Source organism: Eptesicus fuscus, chromosome 4, assembly GCF_027574615.1.
Source record: "Eptesicus fuscus isolate TK198812 chromosome 4, DD_ASM_mEF_20220401, whole genome shotgun sequence".
In the NCBI taxonomy this organism is placed as follows: Eukaryota; Metazoa; Chordata; class Mammalia; order Chiroptera; family Vespertilionidae; genus Eptesicus; species Eptesicus fuscus.
Genome location: NC_072476.1, coordinates 46,899,061 through 46,919,984, shown reverse-complemented (window position 1 = coordinate 46,919,984; position 20,924 = coordinate 46,899,061). Strand labels below are relative to the sequence as shown.

Below are 20,924 nucleotides of genomic sequence, written 5' to 3'. Positions count from 1 at the left end.
ACAGTGAGCAGCCAGGGGGGTCAGGCCTCTCTATTACCAACACTTGGTTTTGCCTCAACAGTCTTGTGACCAGAGTGAAGTAAATTCAGTTTGTGGTCCTCATTTCCAAATCTGTTAAAGTTGGCTACAACACCCGCAGCTCGATCTCCAAGACTTCTCCAAGCTAACATTTTTAAAAAATATATATTTTATTGATTTTTTACAGAGAGGAAGAGAGAGGGATAGAAAGTTAGAAACATCAATGAGAGAGAAACATCGATCAGCTGCCTCTTGCACACCCCCTACTGGGGATGTGCCTGCAACCAAGGTACATGACCCTTGAGTCCGCAGGCTGATGCTCTATCCACTGAGCCAAACCAGTTTCGGCTCCAAGCTAACATTTTATAACTCAAAACTGAATGCCCTGAAAGGGATTGGTTAAAAGGGGTTAATGCCTGAAGCAATACAATAGTAGATGCAAATCCTACTGGCACAAATGGAAAATAGCAGCCCTGGTCCATTTGGCTCAGTGGATAGAGCATTGGCCTGAGGACTGAAGGATCCCAGGTTCGATTCCAGTCAAGGGCACATACTTGGGTTGCAGGCTTGATCCCCAGTGGGGGGCATGCAGGAGGCAAGCCAATCAATGATTCTCTCTCATCATTGATGTTTCTATCTCTCCCTCTCCCTTCCTCTCTGAAATCAATAAAAATATATTTTAAAAAATTGAAGACAATATATTGCCTAGCTGGTGTGGTTCACTGGTTGAGCATCGATCTATGAACCAAAAGGTCAAAGTTCGATTCCGGGTCAGGGCATATGACCAGGTTGCAGGCTCAATCCCCTGAATGGGGGGCATGCAGGAAGCAGCCAATGGATGATTGTCTCCCATCATTGATGTTTCTCTCCCTCTCCCTTCCTCTCTGAAATCAATTAAAAAATCTATATCTATATATATATCTATATGTATATATATATATATATAAAAAGGCAGCTACCATAATGGCCATAATGACCTAACAACCAGTCACTATGATGCCCACTGTGGCCAGCGAACCGGCCTGATCAGGGGGTGGGGCTGGTAGCCAACCTCCCGGCCCCTTCCCCCTGCTGGCCTGCCTGATTGGACTCTCCCACCAGATCAAGAGTGGGGCCTGCGTGCCAAACATCCCCTCTCTTCCCCCCTCCCTCCTTCTCCCCCCGCCCCCCCTATCAGCCTGCCCCACCATGATAGTCCTGCAGGCCCCCCCCCCCCCCCCCCCCCCCCCCCCGCAGCCTGCCCCTGATTGCCACCCCACCTCAATAGGGGACAGGGCTGGCCAGCCAACCTCCTACAGCCCCTCCCCCCGGCTGGCCACACCCCCAATGGGCCCCCACTACCCTGATTGGCCCACAGCCCCTCCCCCTGGCCAGCTCCACCCCTGATAGCCACCCCACCTCAATAGGGGGTGGGGCTGGCTGGTCAACCTCCCAAGATCAGCCCCTCCCACCCCGATTAGGGGCAGGGCCGGCCAGCCCACTGCCCACAGCCCCTCCCCATGGCCAGCCCCACACCCAATCAGCCCCCTAACCCCAATTGGGGGTGGGGCCCCTTCCCCTAGCCAGCCTGGCCCTGATTGGGCCCCAATTCGGGCGGGCCAGCCAGCCAACCTCCCGCCATCTCCACCTCCCAACAGGCCCAGCCCCAATCCACCCTGATTGGGGCTGGGCTGGCTGGACCCCACCCATGAACGAATTCGTGCACTGGGCCTTTAGTATATATATAAAGAAGTTATTATCTTTGTCAAGTGTGGTATCATAAAGCTTAACTTCAGCTCAAACACCCTACCTATTCAAAACAACCTAAACTGACCTTCCCCAGACAAAAGAGGGCCATATCGAGATGCAGAGAGCAGTCTAGGGTTACCTCTGACAGGTAAGTGATCCTCACTAGATCACCTGGCCTGTCTCAGAAGCTGCAGGATATATATAGTGGCCATGTGACTGAGAGGGACAGATGATAAGCTCTACTCCCAGGAATCAGAAGAGTGAGCAAGCTATAGAATGAAGTCAGGGCAGGTTTCTGTAGCCCCACTTATATATCAGGTGCTCCAAAAAAGTAAATTTCACTAGCAATTTTATATGAATGCTTGTTCCTCAAAATTAAATTGGTAATGTTACTGATAGACACTAAATGCCTCAAAATACCCCAGTATGTATTGACACTTGTTTTAAATACTATATAAGGCCATTAAGTTGAAAACTGAGTCCTCATACAAAGTCAGTCCTGAAAAAGAGAAGAACTCAAAGACAAGAAGAGGGGGGAGGGTGTTGAAGGCAACTCAGAAGGTCAAACACACCAAATCTCCGGGGCTTTCATAAAGAGAGAGAAAGAGTTCATTAAAGTGCAAAAGGAACATGCCAGAGCAGGAATGGGATCTCCCTCCACTACTGCTTAGAGCCCAGAAACTATATCATGAATAATTTAAATCATTCATCTTATGTGCTCCTCAAAACTTTCTTTTCCCTATGATACAGGCAAAGAGACTTTTTTTTTTTTAACCAAATGCTGGCTAGAATTATTTAAAAAACTGGCACAGGTTGTTTTAATAATGTTTTATGTTCCTCCACATTTTTCCATCTTAAAATAACAATATTAGCAATAACACTAAGTGAAAACACAACCAGTAAAAAGCTGACAAAAGTAAAATGTTGAAATATTTAAGATTTCAGTTTTGATCCAAGTGCACAGTTGGCCAGAATATCTGCGTTTCCTTCATACAACCCAAGAAAGCAGTGTGGGCAGGCACTGCTCTGCTCTGAAACAGTGCAGAGAGAAAAGCTAGTGTAATAGGAACACAAGCAGCTTAGTAGAAAATATACCTGCTCCCACCCCCCAAAAAAAGACAATATATCTGCTCCCAAGTTCTCATGGGTTAAAAGGAAACATAAGATAATTGTAAGTTCTCAAAAAACACAAGAAAACAAACACACCCCTTGCTAGTGAGTCTATGAGGAGACTGCAAACCCACATCCTCCAGCACCATTAGGGAAGCCCAGCTCTGCTTCAGATGACTTGCTTCTGTGAGACACAAAGTGGTGCAGAACTGTCAGTCATATAGTCACATGGCAACCTGCTCAAACCAACTCTGGGCAATGAACCTGTTTAGGAGTCTGCCATTGCAAGTCTTAAGTAAGTAGATTTCAACCATTTCTAACCTGGATTTCCTCACTTTATCATTAGCTAAGATGATGCTGTGGCTTTTACTTGTGGTTACTGGTTAGTACAACTCTTGCAGTTATTTTGACAGTGGTTGTTGTTGTTTTTGTGTGTGTGTGTTGTGTGTGTGTGTGTGTGTGTGTGTGTGTGTGTTTTCCAGTCTTCCCCTCCCCACCTTCCCTTTTTGATCTAACCTCACAAAGTCATCCCCAAACATCACTTCTTGAGATCTGCTGGCTCCTGACACAGAACTAAAGGCAAGACTGATTTCCCTCAGGAAATGCAATTCAGTGTACTGTCTTCAGGTGGGCTTGCACTGGTAAAACAGAGCGGGTCCCTGCAAATAACTTGGCATATTACAACTGTCATAAATCAATGCGCATCACAGACAAGAGAAAGAACTTATTAATATATTCTAACACATGTTCACAAAACACTGCAAATGACTGTGTGTGCAGATAGCTGATATGGGATGGCAGTAGCTTATTTGAGTAAAAATACACTGCATGAAAGGAATGTATTGGCAGTGTCAAACTGATCAACAGTTCAATTTTCATCTCTACATAAGGCTATGCCACATCTCTGTAGGACATTCAAGAGCCACTTGTGTCTGGCCAGCTTGGCTCAGTCATTGAGTGTTGACCTACAAACCAAGAGGTCACAGTTGGATTTCGGGTCAGGGCATATGCCCGGGGTGCGGGCTCAATCCCCAGTTGGGGGGCGTGCAGGAAGCAGCCAATCAGTGATTCTCTCTCATCATTGATGTTTCTCTCTCTCTCTTCTTCTCTGAAATCAATAAAAAAGTATATTTTTTTTTATAAAAAGAGCCACTTGGGAAATGGTGTAACATTGAAAGTTAAAAACATGGACTTTGGAGCCAGACTTCCTGGGTTTAAATACCTGTTGTTAGACCTTAACCAAATTACTTCTTTCTGTTTCCTCACCTGTAAAACGGGAATAATCACAGTACTTACATTGTAGGGCTGTCATGAGAATTAAATGAGCGATATTTGTAAAGCACTTAAACAGGGATCCAGAAGCGTCTATGTAATTAAGTGCTGCACAGGTGTTCAGGTGTCATGCAAAGAGCTAATTGCTGTTACACTCTGTATTAAAATGGGCTGGTGAGGACACACAGAAGAGAAAGTGACACATCATTGAAGTGGGCAGGAGATAGCAAAAGCATGAGCAATCTTTAGATTATACATACACACCAAAACACTGGACTCTACACATACTTAATTTTTCAGCCATGGCACTAAAATATGCCTCAATGTGCTTTCACATTCCTGTGTCGTCACTGATGGCTCCAGACCAAACCTGGCCTCTGTGAGACCTTGGGAAACATACTCCACCTCTGTCCCTGGGTCATGTGAAAACTGAGTCAAACTACATATTTGATCTCCAAGGCCCAACTCTGACAGACCCAGGAAGGTGGCAGCCTGATCCTTAAGAAAAATATAAAATGAAAAGAGGAAAATTAATAGACTTTTATTAGAATTTTAAACAAAAAGGTTGTTGAGTTGGGACAAAAAGAGCACTGCCCTCCTTTCCCTTCTCTGCGGAATAAAAATCCTATATACTAAAACCCTAATATGCAAATTGACTGAACAGCAGAAAGACCAGCGGAACAACCAGTCGTTATGATGCACACTGACCACTAGGGGGCAGATGCTCAATGAAGCTCCTGCATTGAGCGTCTGCCTCCGAGAGGGAGGTGACCAGCCGTAGAGATTGGCGAGCGCTTGCCCCCAACCTCACGTCCAGCAAACTGGCACGGCAGTCAGACATCCCCTGAGGGCACAGGCCGGGCTGAGGGACCCCCGCCCCCCTGCCACGAATTTAGTGCACTGGGCCTCTAGTAGAAAATAAAGTCATTAGACTTTCCCCTCATCATTCCATTTGAACAAAAAAAGCAGGGAGAAGGCCGGCACCCACATTCAAAAGCCCCTGAGGGGTTACCTCAGGTCTCAGGTAACAGACTTTGCGTATGAAGGGGGAGCCCAGCACACACTCCTGAGAGGCCCCTCGGGAAGATTCTTGTTTGTGCAATGCCATTCAAAGCAGGGCTGCATCAGAAACAAAAAAACACATGTTATGATTCCCTTTATATGAAACTAGAGGCCCGGTGCATGAAATTCACACACTGGGGGGAGTCCCTCAGCCTGGCCCGCGCCCTCTCGCAGTCTAGGAGCCCTCAGGGGATGTCCGACTGACACAGGCCTAAGCCAGCAGTCGGACATCCTTAGTGCTGCTGCGGAGGCGGGAGAGGCTCCTGCCACTGCTGTTGCGCTCACCAGCCATGAGCCTGTGGCTGAGGAGCGCTCCCCCTGTGTGAGTGCACTGACCACCAGGGGGCAGCTTCTGCATTGAGGATCTGCCTCTTGGTGGTCAGTGTGTATCATAGCGACCAGTTGTTCCGCCGTTTGGTCAATTTGCTTATTAGCCTTTTATTATATAGGATGTCCAGAATTAGGCAAATCCAGAGACAGTTAGTAAAATGGTAGTTTCTGGGGACTAGGATGTAGGAGAAAAGGGAAGTGACTGCTGATCAGTGCAGGGTTTCCTTTTGGGGAGGTGAAAATGTTTTGGAATCAGATATTGGTGATGCTTTCAAAATTCTATGACTATACTAACGACTGAATTGTTCACTTAAAAAAGATTTCATGTGAATTATAGCTCAGCAAAAGGAGCGGGTAAATCTACCTTAATAATGGAGGTTCCTATTATTATCCAGTAGTCTGCCTTCTCTTATCAGGAATAGAGGAAAGTAAGGAGATTAAGGTAATTCTGTCAACAGCTCTTGATAACGAGGCGGCTGGAATTAAATTTCATGTTGCCTATTCATGAAACGTCTGGTGGCCAAAGAGTCTGGAAATGCAGAAGATTACAGGCTGAAGTTATGTCCACAGAAAGCGAGGGTCACCTGGAGGAACACCTTGTCCTCCAGGAGCACTGGCCAGCCGTCAGCTGTGTGCCTGCTCCAACATGCCAAGCCCTGACCTGGAGCTAGGTGCACCTGAGCCCACCCACAGATTTCCCAAGGCAGTGAGTCATAAGAAAAGCTAGGAAGCCAAATGAGCTTTTCCAAATGTCATTTCTGCACCCTCCAGCTAGGCCCAATGCTGACCAAGATGCACAACCTGTGGACACCTCTGTGACGGCCCAATAAGAGGAAACAGCAGGAGCAAACGCTGAAAGGTGACAAAAGAAGGGCTAGACATAGTTTGGCAGGATCGTCAATTCCTTCTAGAGGTCACAGCAGTCATCTCACGCCCTATTTAAAACCCACCCACGGCTGCCAGAAAACATGCAAACCCCCTACAACAACTTGGAATAAAACACACACTTCCTGTAACAGCCGCTGGCCGGGCTGGTGGACCTGCACCTCCCCTGTCGCCCTCACTGCTCTTTCCTCTCACAGCGCCCGCTGCCCGGGGGCCTGGCACAGGCTGCTGCCTCTGCCTGGCTCTGCGCTTGGCTGGCCCCTTCTCATTCCTCAGGTCTTAACTCAAATAGGATCTCAGACAAATACTGAGTCCTTCCTGTTATTCTCTGCCACGGCTCCCTGTTGGTTTTCTGTGGGGAGCTTACCATACTCTCTCACTACTTTACTTTTTATCGTGGTTGATCCTGGTAGTCTGTGCGTTCACAGAGGGTGGAGGGCACATCCACGTCAGTCCGGGGCCTATCTCACCTGCGGCCACAGTGCCTGGCTCGTGGCTGGCATTTGATTTTGGCTAAATAGATGAACTTGTATTTTTAAAACATAAATCTGGCTACGGAGCACAGGGAAAATGACAAGAACAGTTCAAGTGAAGGTGATCACAGACCACACTTGCAGTAACACTGATTTAGATGCTATTAATACCACCATGTTCAAGGGCTTTCTTTCTGGCAATGATACAATCACATGGGCTAAGTGATGAACAGACGAGTAGACGAACGGAACACGGGTTGCCTGAATGCTTATTGACTGGGGGTGGGGTGGGGGGAGGCTGTATGTTTTATTCTGTGCACACAGTCCCAGGTCTCCTTGAAACTCCCTCACAAAGCAGAGAGCAGGTAGACTTCTGGGCTATTCCCAGGGTCAGCAGGCCATTCCCCCCACCCCTGCCCCGTTCGCCCCATCTTCAAGAGTAACAAGCACAGGTTACTGCTGTCACTTTTCAACGGGGATTCTCAACATTGACTGCACACTAGAATCCTTAAAAATTATAAAGGATTGAGGATTTTTAAAAACCCCAAACCGAGGCCAATTACATCAGAATCTCTGCGGGTGGAAACCAGGCGTCAGTATTTTTTAAGGCTCCTCAGGTAATTCCAATGGGCAGTCAGGGCTGAGAACCACTGTTTTAGGGAAAAGTCCAAGTATCCAGAGGCCAACCTTGACTCAATTCCCATATAGTCACAGAATCTTGTATTTATTTTTATGGTAAAAGAGTTGGATCTTCCAAAAGGAAACATCCTATGAATAAACACTAATCCAGAAATATTCATTATTTCCTGAATTTTTGCTTAAACCATTAAATTCTCTTTATTTGATTTTTAATACCTTTCCAATTCTTATTAAGATATACGGCACATGTCATTTTGCCTCAGAATATTCAAGTAGAAAACAAAATGTATATACTTGGTGAATGATTATAAAATATATAAAACCCACTTACCTGACCTACTCAGAAATATAACTGTCTCTACCATTTTACAGAATTCTTATCAAAACACAAAAACTGCTTTAAAAAATGGCCCTTGTTAGAATTAATCCTCTCCAGGTCAAGGAGAAGCAGCATATTCACATTCTGTCCGCGTCTTCAGTCACATCCACGTCCACAGATCAACCTATCTATCCCACCTTCAGGAGACTTTTATCTTTCTAAAGCCCACAGCAATGATCTCATCAGACCAACACAGAGGTTATGTTTCACACAAGATTATGTACCAAATGGCACTGATGTGGAGAGGAAGGGTTGGATTTTTTTTTCCATGCTATTCAGTATTTATGAAAATCCAGATGCTTTGCTAACTCAATATAATTCAAACAGTGAGGCAGTACTAAGCTGCCACACCCGATTTGTTCTAAATGTGATAAAATCTAGAACACAAACCTGAAAAATGCTTTAAAAGCTTTCTTTTTAAAAGAGCTCCTGCAAGTAGACTACACAAACAGAAGAAAAGTAAAGGAGTGTACAACTGGATGATTTTGACAGTTACCGCAGACACAGTGATATGCAAGCCATTCTGAATCAGGGCTGTCTACAAACTTGCTACATACACCATATGCCAGCAGATACAGTTAATGGAAAATTGCTATTCTTGTACTCTTTCATTGATCTGGAAGCCAAACTAGTTTCTCTGCTCTGCCTCCAGAATCTTTCGGTATTCCCACAAAACCTGGGTGGTGCTGAGCGGGTAATGCTGGAGAGGGTGAAGCTTCTCCACGGGAAGATTGACGATCTCCAAATGCATAAGCAAGCAGTGTCCCATATGCAGCTAGACTTTCTGGAGTGCCACGACATAGACCAGATTAACACAGTAACTATTAGTTATGTAATTTCAATTTAATTGTTCAAATCAAAACTTCTAAGGCATGTTTCCTCCCTCCCGATGATAGACACAAGGTGTAATAATGTGTTATCTGTGCCTTAGCCTCCTAGCTTCCTTTATTTTTGTCCCTGTGGTTGAGGAAAGTTGTAAAAACCAATTCAATGAAAGTAAAACCCACCAGCTTTCATGGGAAGAGCTGCAGAGTAAAACAAAATTCATTTTTGTGAAGAACAATGACTAGTCGAATGCATAGAAAAATGAAGTTGTACAATATCTCAAAATAAACACAGTAAAGTAAAAACAACCTCAATAAATAATAAATTCAGCCCCTCATCTGATAAGATTCATTTGTAATTTAGTTTAATTGCATAAATTATTTATATAACCAAGGAGCTATATTCGAGATACATTTCATAAGGTTTTTGTTTTTATATTAGAGTGTTTCCCAGTTGCCTAAAATAAGTGGCAAGCCTTTTAATTTTTTTATTATTATTATTTTTAAAATTAAATATATTGGGGTAACATTGTTTCATAACATTATATAAGTTTCAGGTGTACAATTATAGGATGTATTATCTGTATACTACATTGTGCGCTCACCACCCAAAGTCTAGTCTCCTTCCCTCACCATCTATTTGACCCCCCTTTATCTTCTTCACCTTCCTCCTCTCCCATTCCCCTGTGGTAACCACCATACTGTTGTCCACGTCTATGAGTCTGTTTGTGCTTTCTATTTTATATCCCACACATGAGTAAAATCATATGGTTCTTCTGGCAAGCCTTTTTAAAATCAGGACAAAATTCTCCCAGTATCTGAATTAACATGAATTCAGAATTAAGGAAGTCCTCATGGATGGGGTTTTATTGTCTATGTACACGACTATAAGGTGAAACACACACTAAAATGATTATTAGGGAGAAGGAATCTAGCTCTCTGTACAGGCTGAGAGCTCCCACCAGGAAAGGCAAGAGGACTCTGTTGTAACACTCTCCACGTGTGCACCCATCACAAGGCACACAGCCCGCCCGTATAATCTGATGAAATCAACATTTCGGCTAGTCATCAAGAGATCAAGCATCAAGTTAAGGCTCTGAAATGCGTAACCCTCAGCAGTCAGTGGCTACCCTGTGGTGCTGTGACTGCTCTCTCAGGGAAACCGGGGATCCAGTAACCAGGGCGGCCCTGGATGGGGGAAGGGGACCGAAGGGGAGGAAGGATGGTTGCGGGGGGGGGGGGGGGGGGGTCACTTACGAGACGTAGGCTGGGTAGCCAAACCCTATCAGGTTGCAGAGGAGAGAGGCTCCATAACCGAACATCAGGTACAAGGCCAGTAGCCCGATGACACCTGGAGACGGAGGAGAGGAGGGGGTTGAGTGGCAGAGAGGTCCTCGAGCCCCACAGCGCCCCCTCCCCCTCCCCACACACCCAACGCAACGCCAGTCCGGGCCGCGTAAGGCGCCGGAGAAAAACAAACCAGGCGGAGATGGGGCCTGCGCCTTCGCGGGGCTTTGCCTTGGGTCTGGGGCTAACGGGAAGCGCCCCCCCCCGCCCCCAACCTTCGTGCCCTACCTCCCGCCCTCCATCCTGCAGCCCCCCACCCCCCAGCCCCCGCGGCCGCACACCAGCCGGGGAGCCCCGCCCCACAGAGGGCCCGAGAGGCCCGGATTCCCGCGCCCACCGCGGCCGAGCGTCTCCCCTCCCGACGGGACACGCCTTCGGGATGCGGAGCTCCCGGGAGGGTCCGGCCACCACCGCCCCGTGCCCGCTGCGGGGGCCCCCCTCCCCCCGCCACTCCGCGCCAGAGCTGAGCACCGCCCGGGGACAGACACGTCAGCGCGGCCCTTCCCTTCGGCCCGCGCCCCGGGCGCTCGGCCACCTGGCCGCGGGCACAGGCCGGCGCCCCCCTAAGCCGGGGCCGCCCCGGGAGGCGGGATCTCGGGCCCCCGGCCTTGCGGGCGGCCAGGTCGGCCCCCGAGGAGGCGGTTCGGGGCCCCATCGGTCCCCGACATCGCCTTCCCGAACCCCCCCTCCCCGGGAGCTTCCCCGGCAGCTGGTGCAGCAGCTGCTCCCGGCCCGGCGACGACACCCCGGCGGCCGCGGCCCCGCACCCACCGAGCGCGATGTAGCTCCGGTTCACGCCGGTCTTGGCCTCGAGCTTGGCCAGGAGGTCGGTCATGCAGTTCTTCTCGTGCAGGAACCGGTCGAACCTCTGCCTCATGGCCGCGGACATGGCGGGGACCGTCGTGCGGCCGCCGGGCTGCTCCTGGTGCGGTTAGCTGCGGCGCGGGCGGCGGGCGGGGCGGAGCGGAGCGGAGGGCGTGGTGGGCGGGGCGGGGCGGGCGCGTCAGCGCGGCCCCCGTGCGCCCCTCGCCCCGCCCCGCCCGGCCGCGCACCCCGCCCGCCGCCCTCCCCGCGCCGGCTCCGCGGCCCGCGCCACGCCCTGGGCGGCGGCGGCCGCCGGCCCTGCCGAGGGGCCCTCCCCGCGGGGCCGCGGCCCCCGCGTCGGTTGACAGCCGGCGTCCTCGGGGGGTGAGAAGGGCCGAGGTCTCTCGTCGGCTCCCTTGGCGAATCGCACGGGCGGGGACAGCTGGTGGCCGGGAGGCGGGCGCCCCAGTCTCCCACCTGCAGGGCCGCGGGACTGGGGGGATGGACCTGCGCTGCCAGGCCGGCCCTGCGGAGACGTCTTAAGTCTGAACGGGGAAAGGTAGGGCCTCCTGAGAGCACTCGGAGGGCAGACCCGCTCTGGGCTTCGTTGCCAGAGCTTTTCTCACCTCCGGATAATAAGTGTTTTCGAAAAGACCCTACCTGAAATGTAACACACCCTCCTCCGGGGACACTTTCCCCAAGAAGGCACTGCACTCTTTAACCCCTTTTCACGGTGGACCTGCATTGGCTTGACGTTGGAAACCGTGGGGAAACGTCCAGAACCCTCAGCGGAGACCGTAGACGGGCACTTGCCTACAAGCACAAGTGCGAGAAGGAGGTGATTGCAGGCCTTTGGGCAGGACCTCCCTTGGCTTCCTTAAGGATGCCTTGCTCAAGCGCTCCACCTAAGCTGGGCCCTTGTGACCTGCCACCCATATTATCTCAGGGCACTCCTTTGGAGAGGCTTCCTTCTTTCTGACGCCTGGGGTCTGCACACTGTGCAAGGTTTTCCTCGCCGCCCCCCGCCCCCCTTCAGGACAGACTCGCTCTCCGGCTCCGCACGCCAACTGGTGCCCAACCTTCTCTGTTCTGCGCAGCCCCGCGGCTCTCCCCCATGGACTGAGTCACCTGCTGCCTTCCGCTTCTGCTAACCATCTTGCCCACGCCTAACTCGTTCTTTTGCTCACTCTCCTTCCTCTTTTCTTCCCCAGAGCTTCTTAGCTCAAGTCCCTCAGCACTCCCGCCACCATCCCGCCAAATGAGTGGACAAGTTAAACCAAATAAAAAAAAATAATAATGGGATTGTTGTGACAGCCTCCCTACCGAGCTGTCCATTTCTGTCTTTTCACAAGGTCAGTTCTCAGTGTGGCAGCCAATGGGATCAAGTTGTGTTATCCTTTGGGTCTAAACCCTCCAGTGGCTTCCATCTGCTTAAAGAGTGGCTTCCAGGTCATAGGTGATGTGGTTCATTCCACCTCCTACTGCCTGCCTCCCTGCTGTGCCTCAAACAAGCTGGGCCCCTCCCCCTGTTCCCCCTTAGTCTCCTCCCCATTCACTTTATTTCTAGCTCAGTGCTTCTCAACCACGCGTGATCTTGCACTTTTTCGCCAAGGACATGTGGCAATGTCTGGAGACATCTTTGCATGTCAGACAGATGGTCACAACTGGGGTAGTAGATGGTACCCACTACTAGCATCCAGTGGGTAGTGGCCAGGGATGCTAAACAATACACAGAACAGCCCCCCTGCACAAAGAATTATTCATCCCCAAATGTCACAGTACTGAGGTGGGGAAACCTCTTATCTGAAAAGCTCCAGATAACCACTTAACTGTCTCCTCCCATTCTTCAGGTCTTTGTTCAAATGACACGTCTGTGAGGCCCTCTCTGATCCCAAATTACAAACACTCTCTTGGTTATTTTTCTACTGGCTGACGTTTGATATGTTCTACTTTTTAAATTGTTTTTCTTTCCCCACTAGATTATGAGCTCCATGAAGGTAGGAATTGTTGCCTATTTTCTTCTAAATCTCATACAGCTAGAATAATGACCAGCACTTAATAGGTATTCATTTGTTTAATGAATGAATATATAATATATATTGTACTACTCAGTATTTTAAGTGTTACATGTACTAATTCATTTAATCCTCACAACTACATGAAGCAGGTACTATCTGTTTTATCCTCATTTAAGGGGAAAAATGAGGAAATGGGATCTCAGAATTACTAAATGTCAGAGCTAGAATTCAGACCTGGGTCCTTACCCCTATATTATACTGCTATTATAATTGAATCGTGGCCCCCCCCCCCCCAAAAAAAAAAGGTATGTTGGAGTCCTAACCCCCATTACTTCAGAATGTGACTATTTGGATATAGGGTTTTTAGGGTCCTTTGATAGGAAATCAAATTAAAATGAGGCAATTAGGGTGGGCTCTAATTCAGTGTGAGGGGAAATTGGACATAGAGGCAGACACACATAGAGGGAAGATGTTCTGAAGGCACACAGGCAGAAGCCAGACATCTACAAGCCAAGGAGAGAGGCCTGGAACAGATTCTTCCCTCACAGCTCCCGATGAAGCCCACCCTGCTGACACCTTGATCTTGGACTTCTGGCCTCCCCAACTGTGAGACAATAAATTTCTGTTATTAGAGCTACCTACTATGTGGTACTTTGGTACAACAACCCTAGAAAATAATTACAAAAGCCTATCAGAGTAACTGAACTTGGAACTTTTTAAAAAAATCTTCACACAAGGATATGTTTTTATTGGTTTTAGAGAGAGGAAGGGATAGAGAGAGAAACATCCATGTGAGAGAGAAGCATCAATCAGTTGCCTCCCCTACACACCCCTACCAAGGAACAAACCCAAAACCTTTTGGTTTATGGGACAACGCTCCAACCGACTGAGCCACCAGCCAGGGCAGAATTTTGAACTTTTTAACCAGTTGTGAGTATAATTTCCTACTAAGTGAATATGATAAGTATTCACTTATCTGGAAGTCAGGGTCATGATTTTGATTCCTTCAAATGAGTCACAATTTGGTGGTTTTATTTATTTATGTAATTTATGTTTTTGTAGGTGAAAGAAAGTGCTTATAACTTGACAAGGTTTTATTTATTTTTAAACCAAGGAGCAAAATCCTTTTATTTTATTTATTTTTATTTTATTTTAATCCTCACCCAAGGATATATTCTGAGAAAAAGAGGAAGGGAGAGAGAGAAAGAAAGAAAGAGAGAAATATCGCCTTCTGTACATGCCCCAACTGGGCATTGAACCTGCAACCCAGGTTATGTGCCCTGATCTGGAATCAAACTTGCAATCTTTTGGTGTATGGAATGACATTCCAACCAACTAAGCCACACTGGCCAGGGCTTTTTTCTTTTTTTCAATTACAGTTTACATTCAATATTATTTTCAGGTGTAAAGGAGCAGTATCCTTTTAAGTTAGGTATTCAAATCAGCCTAAATTTTTATTTCATACAGTGTCAACATGTGTACTGTATTAACTATGCATGAAGTATTTAGAAATATACTATTCATTTGGATATCTATTTACAAATATTCTTCTCTTCTCAGTTTTCTCCTGAGATCCTAATTTTTTTTCTTTCCTCCATCATTTCCCCTAACACTGGCAGCATAGTAAGGTACATGTATGGAGCACTGTGTTTGGAACCAGCCCGAATGGCTGAAATCCCAGCTGCACCATTTAGCTCTGTGACTTTAGGCAAGTTACTTAAGCTCTGTGAGCCTCTGTTCCTCTTCTGTAAAACAGGGATAACAGTACCTATTTCCCAGGGTTGTCATGATGATTGAATTAGCTATTTTTTAAAAAGTTTTTGGAAGAATGCCTGCTTAAAAAAAAAAATGTGTTTGTTAAATAACAAGAAAAAAACACACAGTTAGATGCTAAAATTACATAATTCTTGCCTTTAGGAACTTGCAATCAGGGTAGGAAGTGTGGGACTCTTTCTTCATGCAGTCATCAGTACAAAACTTAGACTCATTCATAGTGGAGAAAAGATGTGCAGAAGGTAAGAACTCTTGACTTACGTGTCAGACTACTCACTCACTCATATTTATGGAGTATATCCCATGTGCCAGACTCTGCTAGACCTGGGAACCAGACGAACCAGGTCTCTGTCGCAGAGGCCATGAGGAAGGCTACGCTGAAGCAGGTTGACTTTGGCAATTCCTGAGAAGGAAGTCAAACCAACTTGGGATGATGCAAATGCTATTACTATAGTACCTTCCATGGGCTAGAGGAGAAATTTCTGCCAGAGGCCTGTGATCAGGTCTCATTAGTTCTCCACAAGCTGTTTCTTCAGGTTAAGATAATTTCTCAACTACTTGAAGTCATTAACACACGTTTGTTCTAACTCTCACATATGTTAGATAGAAGGTCACTTCATTACCTTTCTCTCCCCACCACGCCTCCCCCCACATTTGGCGGAGACCCCGGTTGTTATTGAAGCTTGGCACTGATCAGGAAGCCAACTTTCTCAATCAGGAGGCCCTCAGCCCCTGGGGACACAGCCCAGTTGACACTTGCCCCTCCCTCTGCTAGAGGAGGCTGATGGCAACACATCATCGAAGTGAAAAAGAGAAAACACAGGTGATCGAAGGAAAATGCAGAGGCTGAATATAATTTCAGAAAGAGTATTAAAAGAACGAAAATGTGAAAATCACCCTGCGTCATTGAATTACATTTTGTTTTATTTGGCTTATTCTTAACTCAACTGAAAATATGGACAAAGCTTTTTATTATATGTCTCCACTTATCAAACAGGAAGTTGAATTTTAGAAAATTACTGCTCACGATAGAAAATAAAATAATCTGGGGTTATCCTTTTGTTTAGCAAAGTATTTTTATTCTGAAATTCAATATCATATGCCATTGCTAATGCACATAAATCTAGAGATTTCCACCAGGTATAAACATACCCTTCATTTCAACCTCTCATTTCTTTAACGGCACCTGTACAGGAAACAAATAGAGCACACGTCTCTTACAGGTTGTTTCTATATGTTCAAGACCAGTTAGTCCAGATTCGCCCCATAGCCTGCAGGATGACAAGCATTTTTGCTTATTTCCCATGTAAGAACAGAAAAGGACCAGAGTGAGACAATTTTGTGCACTTCCCTTTGTGACTAGGCATCAGAGGAATTTAATTAGCAACTTGAATAAAGGAACTGTATTTTGCTGCTACAACAAATTACCACAAGCTTGGTGCTTAAATAAGGCAAACTTATCTTATAGTTAAGACACTCTATGCCAGCCCTAGCCGGTTTGGCTCAGTGGATAGAGTGTCGGCCTGCAGACTCAAGGGTCCCAGGTTCAATTCTGGTCAAGGGCATGTATCTTGGTTGCGGCCACATCCCCAGTAGGGGGTGTGCAGGAGGCAGCTGATTGATGTTTCTCTCTCATTGATGTTTCTATCTCTCTCTCCCTTTCTCTTCCTCTTTGTAAAAAAAAAAAACAATAAAATATATATATTTTTAAAAAGACACTCTGCCGAAACCGGTTTGGCTCAGTGGATAGAGCGTCGGCCTGCGGACTCAAGGGTCCCAGGGTTCGATTCCAGTCAAGGGCATGTACCTTGGTTGCGGGCACATCCCCAGTGGGGGGTGTGCAAGAGGCAGCTGATCGATGTTTCTCTCTCATCGATGTTTCTAACTCTCTATCCCTCTCTGTAAAAAATCAATAAAATATATTTAATAAATAAATAAATAAATAAAAATAAAAAGACACTCTATGCCAGATGTTTGCCACAAGTCTCACTGGGCTGAAATCAAGGTGACTTCAGCAGGACTGAATATGTAAATATTTTTTTCTTGTTGCTGTTCATTTTGGGTTGTTGGCAGAATTGAGGTCCTTGTGATTGTGGAACTGAGGTCTCCATTTCCTTCCTCATCTTCAAAGCCAGTAGCAGCGGGTTGAATCTTTCTCACACTTCATATTTCTCTTCCTTTTTCTTGTGTCTCATCTCTCGGACCCATCTGCCTTCCACTTCCATTTTTAAGGTCTCATGTGATTAGATTGGGCACACCAAGATTACCCAAGAAATGGATTAATCATGTCTGCAAAGTCACTTTTGCTATCTGAGGGGACATATTCATAAGTTCCAGATATTAGGGCAGGGGCATTTTAGGGGGTTCATTATTCTGCCCACCACACCAGTCTTATGTGGGGGATCCATAACCAGCCTCCAGGTCCCTGAGAGAATGCATATGTTGAGAGCAATCAGCTGGAGTAGTCCTTTCACTCACAATGAGGGCCCACCCAGGACATGGCACAGGCCTACGGCACAGCCTAGGAGCAGAAGCTCTGGCTCCATTGGTTGCTAGCTGTGTGATCTTAGGAGAGTTCTCAAACTCTAAAAGCCCCACTTTCCTTCGCCTATCAAATGAAAATAATGTTGATTGAAAATTCTACAGACTGAATGTGTCTTCTCCAAATTCATATGTTGAAATCTAAACCCTACATGACATTATTTGAAGATGGGTCTTTTGGGAGATAATTAGGTCATAAGAGTAGAGTCCTCATGAGTGGGATTAGAGCCCTTATAAAAGATGCCCCAGCCCTAACCGGTTTGGCTCAGTGGCTAGAGCGTTGGCCTGCAGACTCAAGGGTCCCGGGTTCAATTCTGGTCAAGGGCATGTACCTTGGTTGTGGGCATATCCCCAGTAGCGGGTGTGCAGGAGGCAGCTGATCGATGTTTCTCTCTCATCGATGTTTCTAACTCTCTATCTCTCTCCCTTCCTCTCTGTAAAAAATCAATAACATATCTTAAAATAAAATAAAATAAAAAGATGCCCCCAGAGAGCTCTCTTTCTCTTTCCATCATGACAGCAGCCTGTGAGCCAGGGAGTGGCCCTCACCAGACACTGCATCTACCGGCACCTTGATCTTGGACTTCCCAGCCTCCAGAACTGCAAGAAATACATGTTTGTGGTTAAAGCCACACCGTCTATGATGTTTTTGCTATAGCAGCCCAAATAGACTAATATACCACCTCTTAGGGTTGTTGGGAAAATGATATACTCCATCTCTGTAGAGTGCCTAGCCTCATGGAGTGCTGATGAAGTTTTAGCTCACCTGAAAGACATATATAAGTGAAACACACAATCAAAAAAGTTCCTCCTTCTTGTTTGGCTCATTTGATTCCAGAATTTGGTGTATATGAAAATAAAAACACTAGAAGAAATAAGAGAACATTTTTATCAGTAATTTGACTGTGGGAATGAGAAAGGAAAATGAAAATGTATACTGAGCACTTATTTTGTGTTAGGCAATTTGTTTGCATAAAGGATCTGAGAGCATATTTTAATGGGGTGAGGACACCAGGTGCCTGAGGATTACCAATGCAACTAGTCAGTTCCTTTATTCCAGTTGACAACACTTGATGTCTTTCCCCAGGCACAAAGTAATGAAACAAATTTGTTGATTTCCTAATTTTGTCTAGGACCTTTTGCCTAATCCGTGGCCAAATAGATCCTCCAGGCCTGTACAAATGGGAACCAGGAACTGACCTAAAATGCACGTCAGGTCAAGTTCAGCTATTCTCTGACATTCAGCTGGTTGGTTTACACAGCTCCTTATCGCTTAGCAGTCTCCACATGCTTTCCCTCTTTCCTTGGTCTCTGTCTTTCAGCCTTTTTCGGATCGGTTTTGGCCCAAGGTCATCCAGCTCCTGGACGTCGATCATGCCATAACCACACTGGATGACTCAAGGACAAGCCTCTTCCTTTGCATACAGAAATAACTTGCTTTATTGCGAGTCTGCCAGGCAGTTTGGAGAGAATGACTTGATAATGTAGCCTTTTGCTTATTACCTAAGATGGACTCTAAAATCGATTCTGATTAGTTATTGGGGGGTTTAGAATAAGGTTTGGGGGGGACAGGCTTGATTTTTTCACACCTTTGTTTCTAACAACTGTTTATTTCTTGGCCACCATAACAAAACTCTCTGCTAAAAGTGAGAATTTATTAGTCTAAAAAAACATGCTTTTTTTCTGTCTCCAAAAAGCACCAACGATATGTGTATATCAACTTAAGAAACTCTTTAAAAAATATGTATGTTTTTTTAAAATATATTTTATTGATTTTTTACAGAGAGGAAGAGAGAGGGATAGAGAGTTAGAAACATCGATGAGAGAGAAACATCGATCAGCTGCCTCCTGCACACCCGCTACTGGGGATGTGCCCGCAACCAAGGTATATGCCCTTGACCGGAATCGAACCTGGGACCCTTGAGTCCGCAGGCCGACGCTCTATCCACTGAGCCAAACCGGTCTCGGCAATATGTATGTTTTTATTGATTTTTTTTTTCAGAGAGAAAAGAAGGGAGAGGGAGAGAGAGAGAGAGAAACATCATCGACCGCTGCCTCCCGCACATACCCCGATCAGGGAGAGCAGGGATCGAGCCCGCAGTCTAGGTATGTGCCCCAACACGGAATCAAACTGGTGACTTTTAGGTGCAAGGGGTGACACTCAACCAGGGCTCAACTTAGGAAGCTTTACAAAATTAACTGAAAGTCACAAGTGTTGATACTTTTGCTCATTCTTATACAAACAGTATGAACTTAGAAGCACCAGTCATTATAACTGTAACTTCTAATTTTGTATAATAGAAACTGAATTTATGTTTAACACATACACCTAGTTAATACCACATGTATATTTGGTATATTTATAACTACACACAGTGGCACATAAAATGGATTAAAAGAGGAGTCTTTATTTCTAGATTCTTTGAGAATGTGATTACTTATAACTTGTGTCTTTAACATGTAAGAGGGCCTTAGATTGCTTGATATCCAATGCCATGACTTGGATTAGATGCAAATATCCTAAATAAGCCACAAAAGACTTGAGCGTAGAATTAAGTGGAGAATATGCCTATTATCTTGACAAATTAAAACAGAAAAACAACACAGGTTTAATTTCAGAGTATTATTTTTGAAATAAATTATTTTAATAGTTACCTCAAATCACTTTACCCATTGTATTAATTCAAAGGAGAATAAAGAAAATAAATCATCTTGGACTGGTAACAGATTCATTAGCCTTCTGAAAATGAGAATAAGAACCTTTGACAAATTAAATGACTGGGAAGTAGGATAAGGTCCAAGCTTTATGGATGTCACAGTAGATAGTCATGGCAACATTTGATGTCTATAATTGAGAGTTCAAAAAAAACTTTAGTATCTTAATCCAATATTTATATATTTTTATCACTGGAAAGAAAACTGTTATCAATTTTTAAAAACTACTCAATTTGACTATCAGATGATATCATATGATATAATTTGTTGTCTCTTTACCAGACACCCTTTACTCTGCTAGCAGAAAATTCTTTTCAACTCTATTAGCTTTCTTTTACTTTTTCCCAGATCTAATAGGAGTCATCATTTTGCTTCATTAGGCAATAAATTCGTAAGTACTAACAGTGGAAAAAACTAAACATTGAGGAAAAATCCACTGTTTATCCCTCATCTCCAGTTTCCCAATACTTCCTCAGGGGATCAATTGTGAAATGATCAGACCAATGAGGAGTGAGAGGGAGAGCTAAGGCCAAGCATCTGAAGATAATACTGTCTTCTTATTCTATAAGGAAACATTTACATTTGTATAAATAGACAACTTATTGTTTTACCTTAATGCAAAATATGTTAGCAGTTAGCAATTGTTTGTTATACTAGTCAACTGACACCTGTTAACAATGAGGTTCTGGCATCCCATCCTCCCTGAATAATTCTGAGGAAAGGGAACCAGAATAGTAGAGTAGAGGTCATCCCAGAATAGCCCTGAGACTGCAGCTCTGGGCAGAACGACCCACAGGCAGAGCTATGAGGCCAGCAGTTTTCCTGTTTTACACACCCCTATACAAGTGGCTGTGATATGCTGAACATTATGTTTAAAGATGAACAAGATGCACTTCTGCCCAAAGAAATTTATAAAATTTAGCTTCCTTCTCCTGACTTTTTCCCCCCTTACCTTTAAACACCCCATATATCCAGTATCCTGGTACTCCTGGTTCTCTGCTCTTTT

The 20,924-nt window shown here is 45.6% G+C and overlaps 1 protein-coding gene and 1 long non-coding RNA gene across 7 annotated transcripts in view; one reads left to right on the top strand and one right to left on the bottom strand.

Annotated features, from left to right (window-relative positions):
• Window positions 1-11,045, bottom strand: part of REEP5 (receptor accessory protein 5) — a 34,662-nt gene extending 23,617 nt beyond the window's left edge. For both annotated transcript variants that reach the window (XM_054714998.1, XM_054714999.1), the window contains exons 1-2: window positions 10,839-11,045; window positions 9,978-10,071 (exon numbers count right to left, since the gene is read on the bottom strand). In XM_054714998.1, coding sequence (XP_054570973.1) covers window positions 9,978-10,071; window positions 10,839-10,956 — 212 coding nt within the window. In that variant the 5' untranslated portion in view covers window positions 10,957-11,045. The remainder of the gene's footprint in view (window positions 1-9,977; window positions 10,072-10,838) is intronic.
• Window positions 11,046-11,154: 109 nt separating this feature from the next.
• The window catches only part of LOC129148844 (uncharacterized), a 31,856-nt gene continuing 22,086 nt past the window's right edge, over window positions 11,155-20,924 (top strand). For all 5 annotated transcript variants that reach the window (XR_008555828.1, XR_008555827.1, XR_008555826.1 and 2 more), the window contains exons 1-3: window positions 11,155-11,430; window positions 12,851-12,933; window positions 14,807-14,904. This is a non-coding gene — a long non-coding RNA (uncharacterized LOC129148844). The remainder of the gene's footprint in view (window positions 11,431-12,850; window positions 12,934-14,806; window positions 14,905-20,924) is intronic.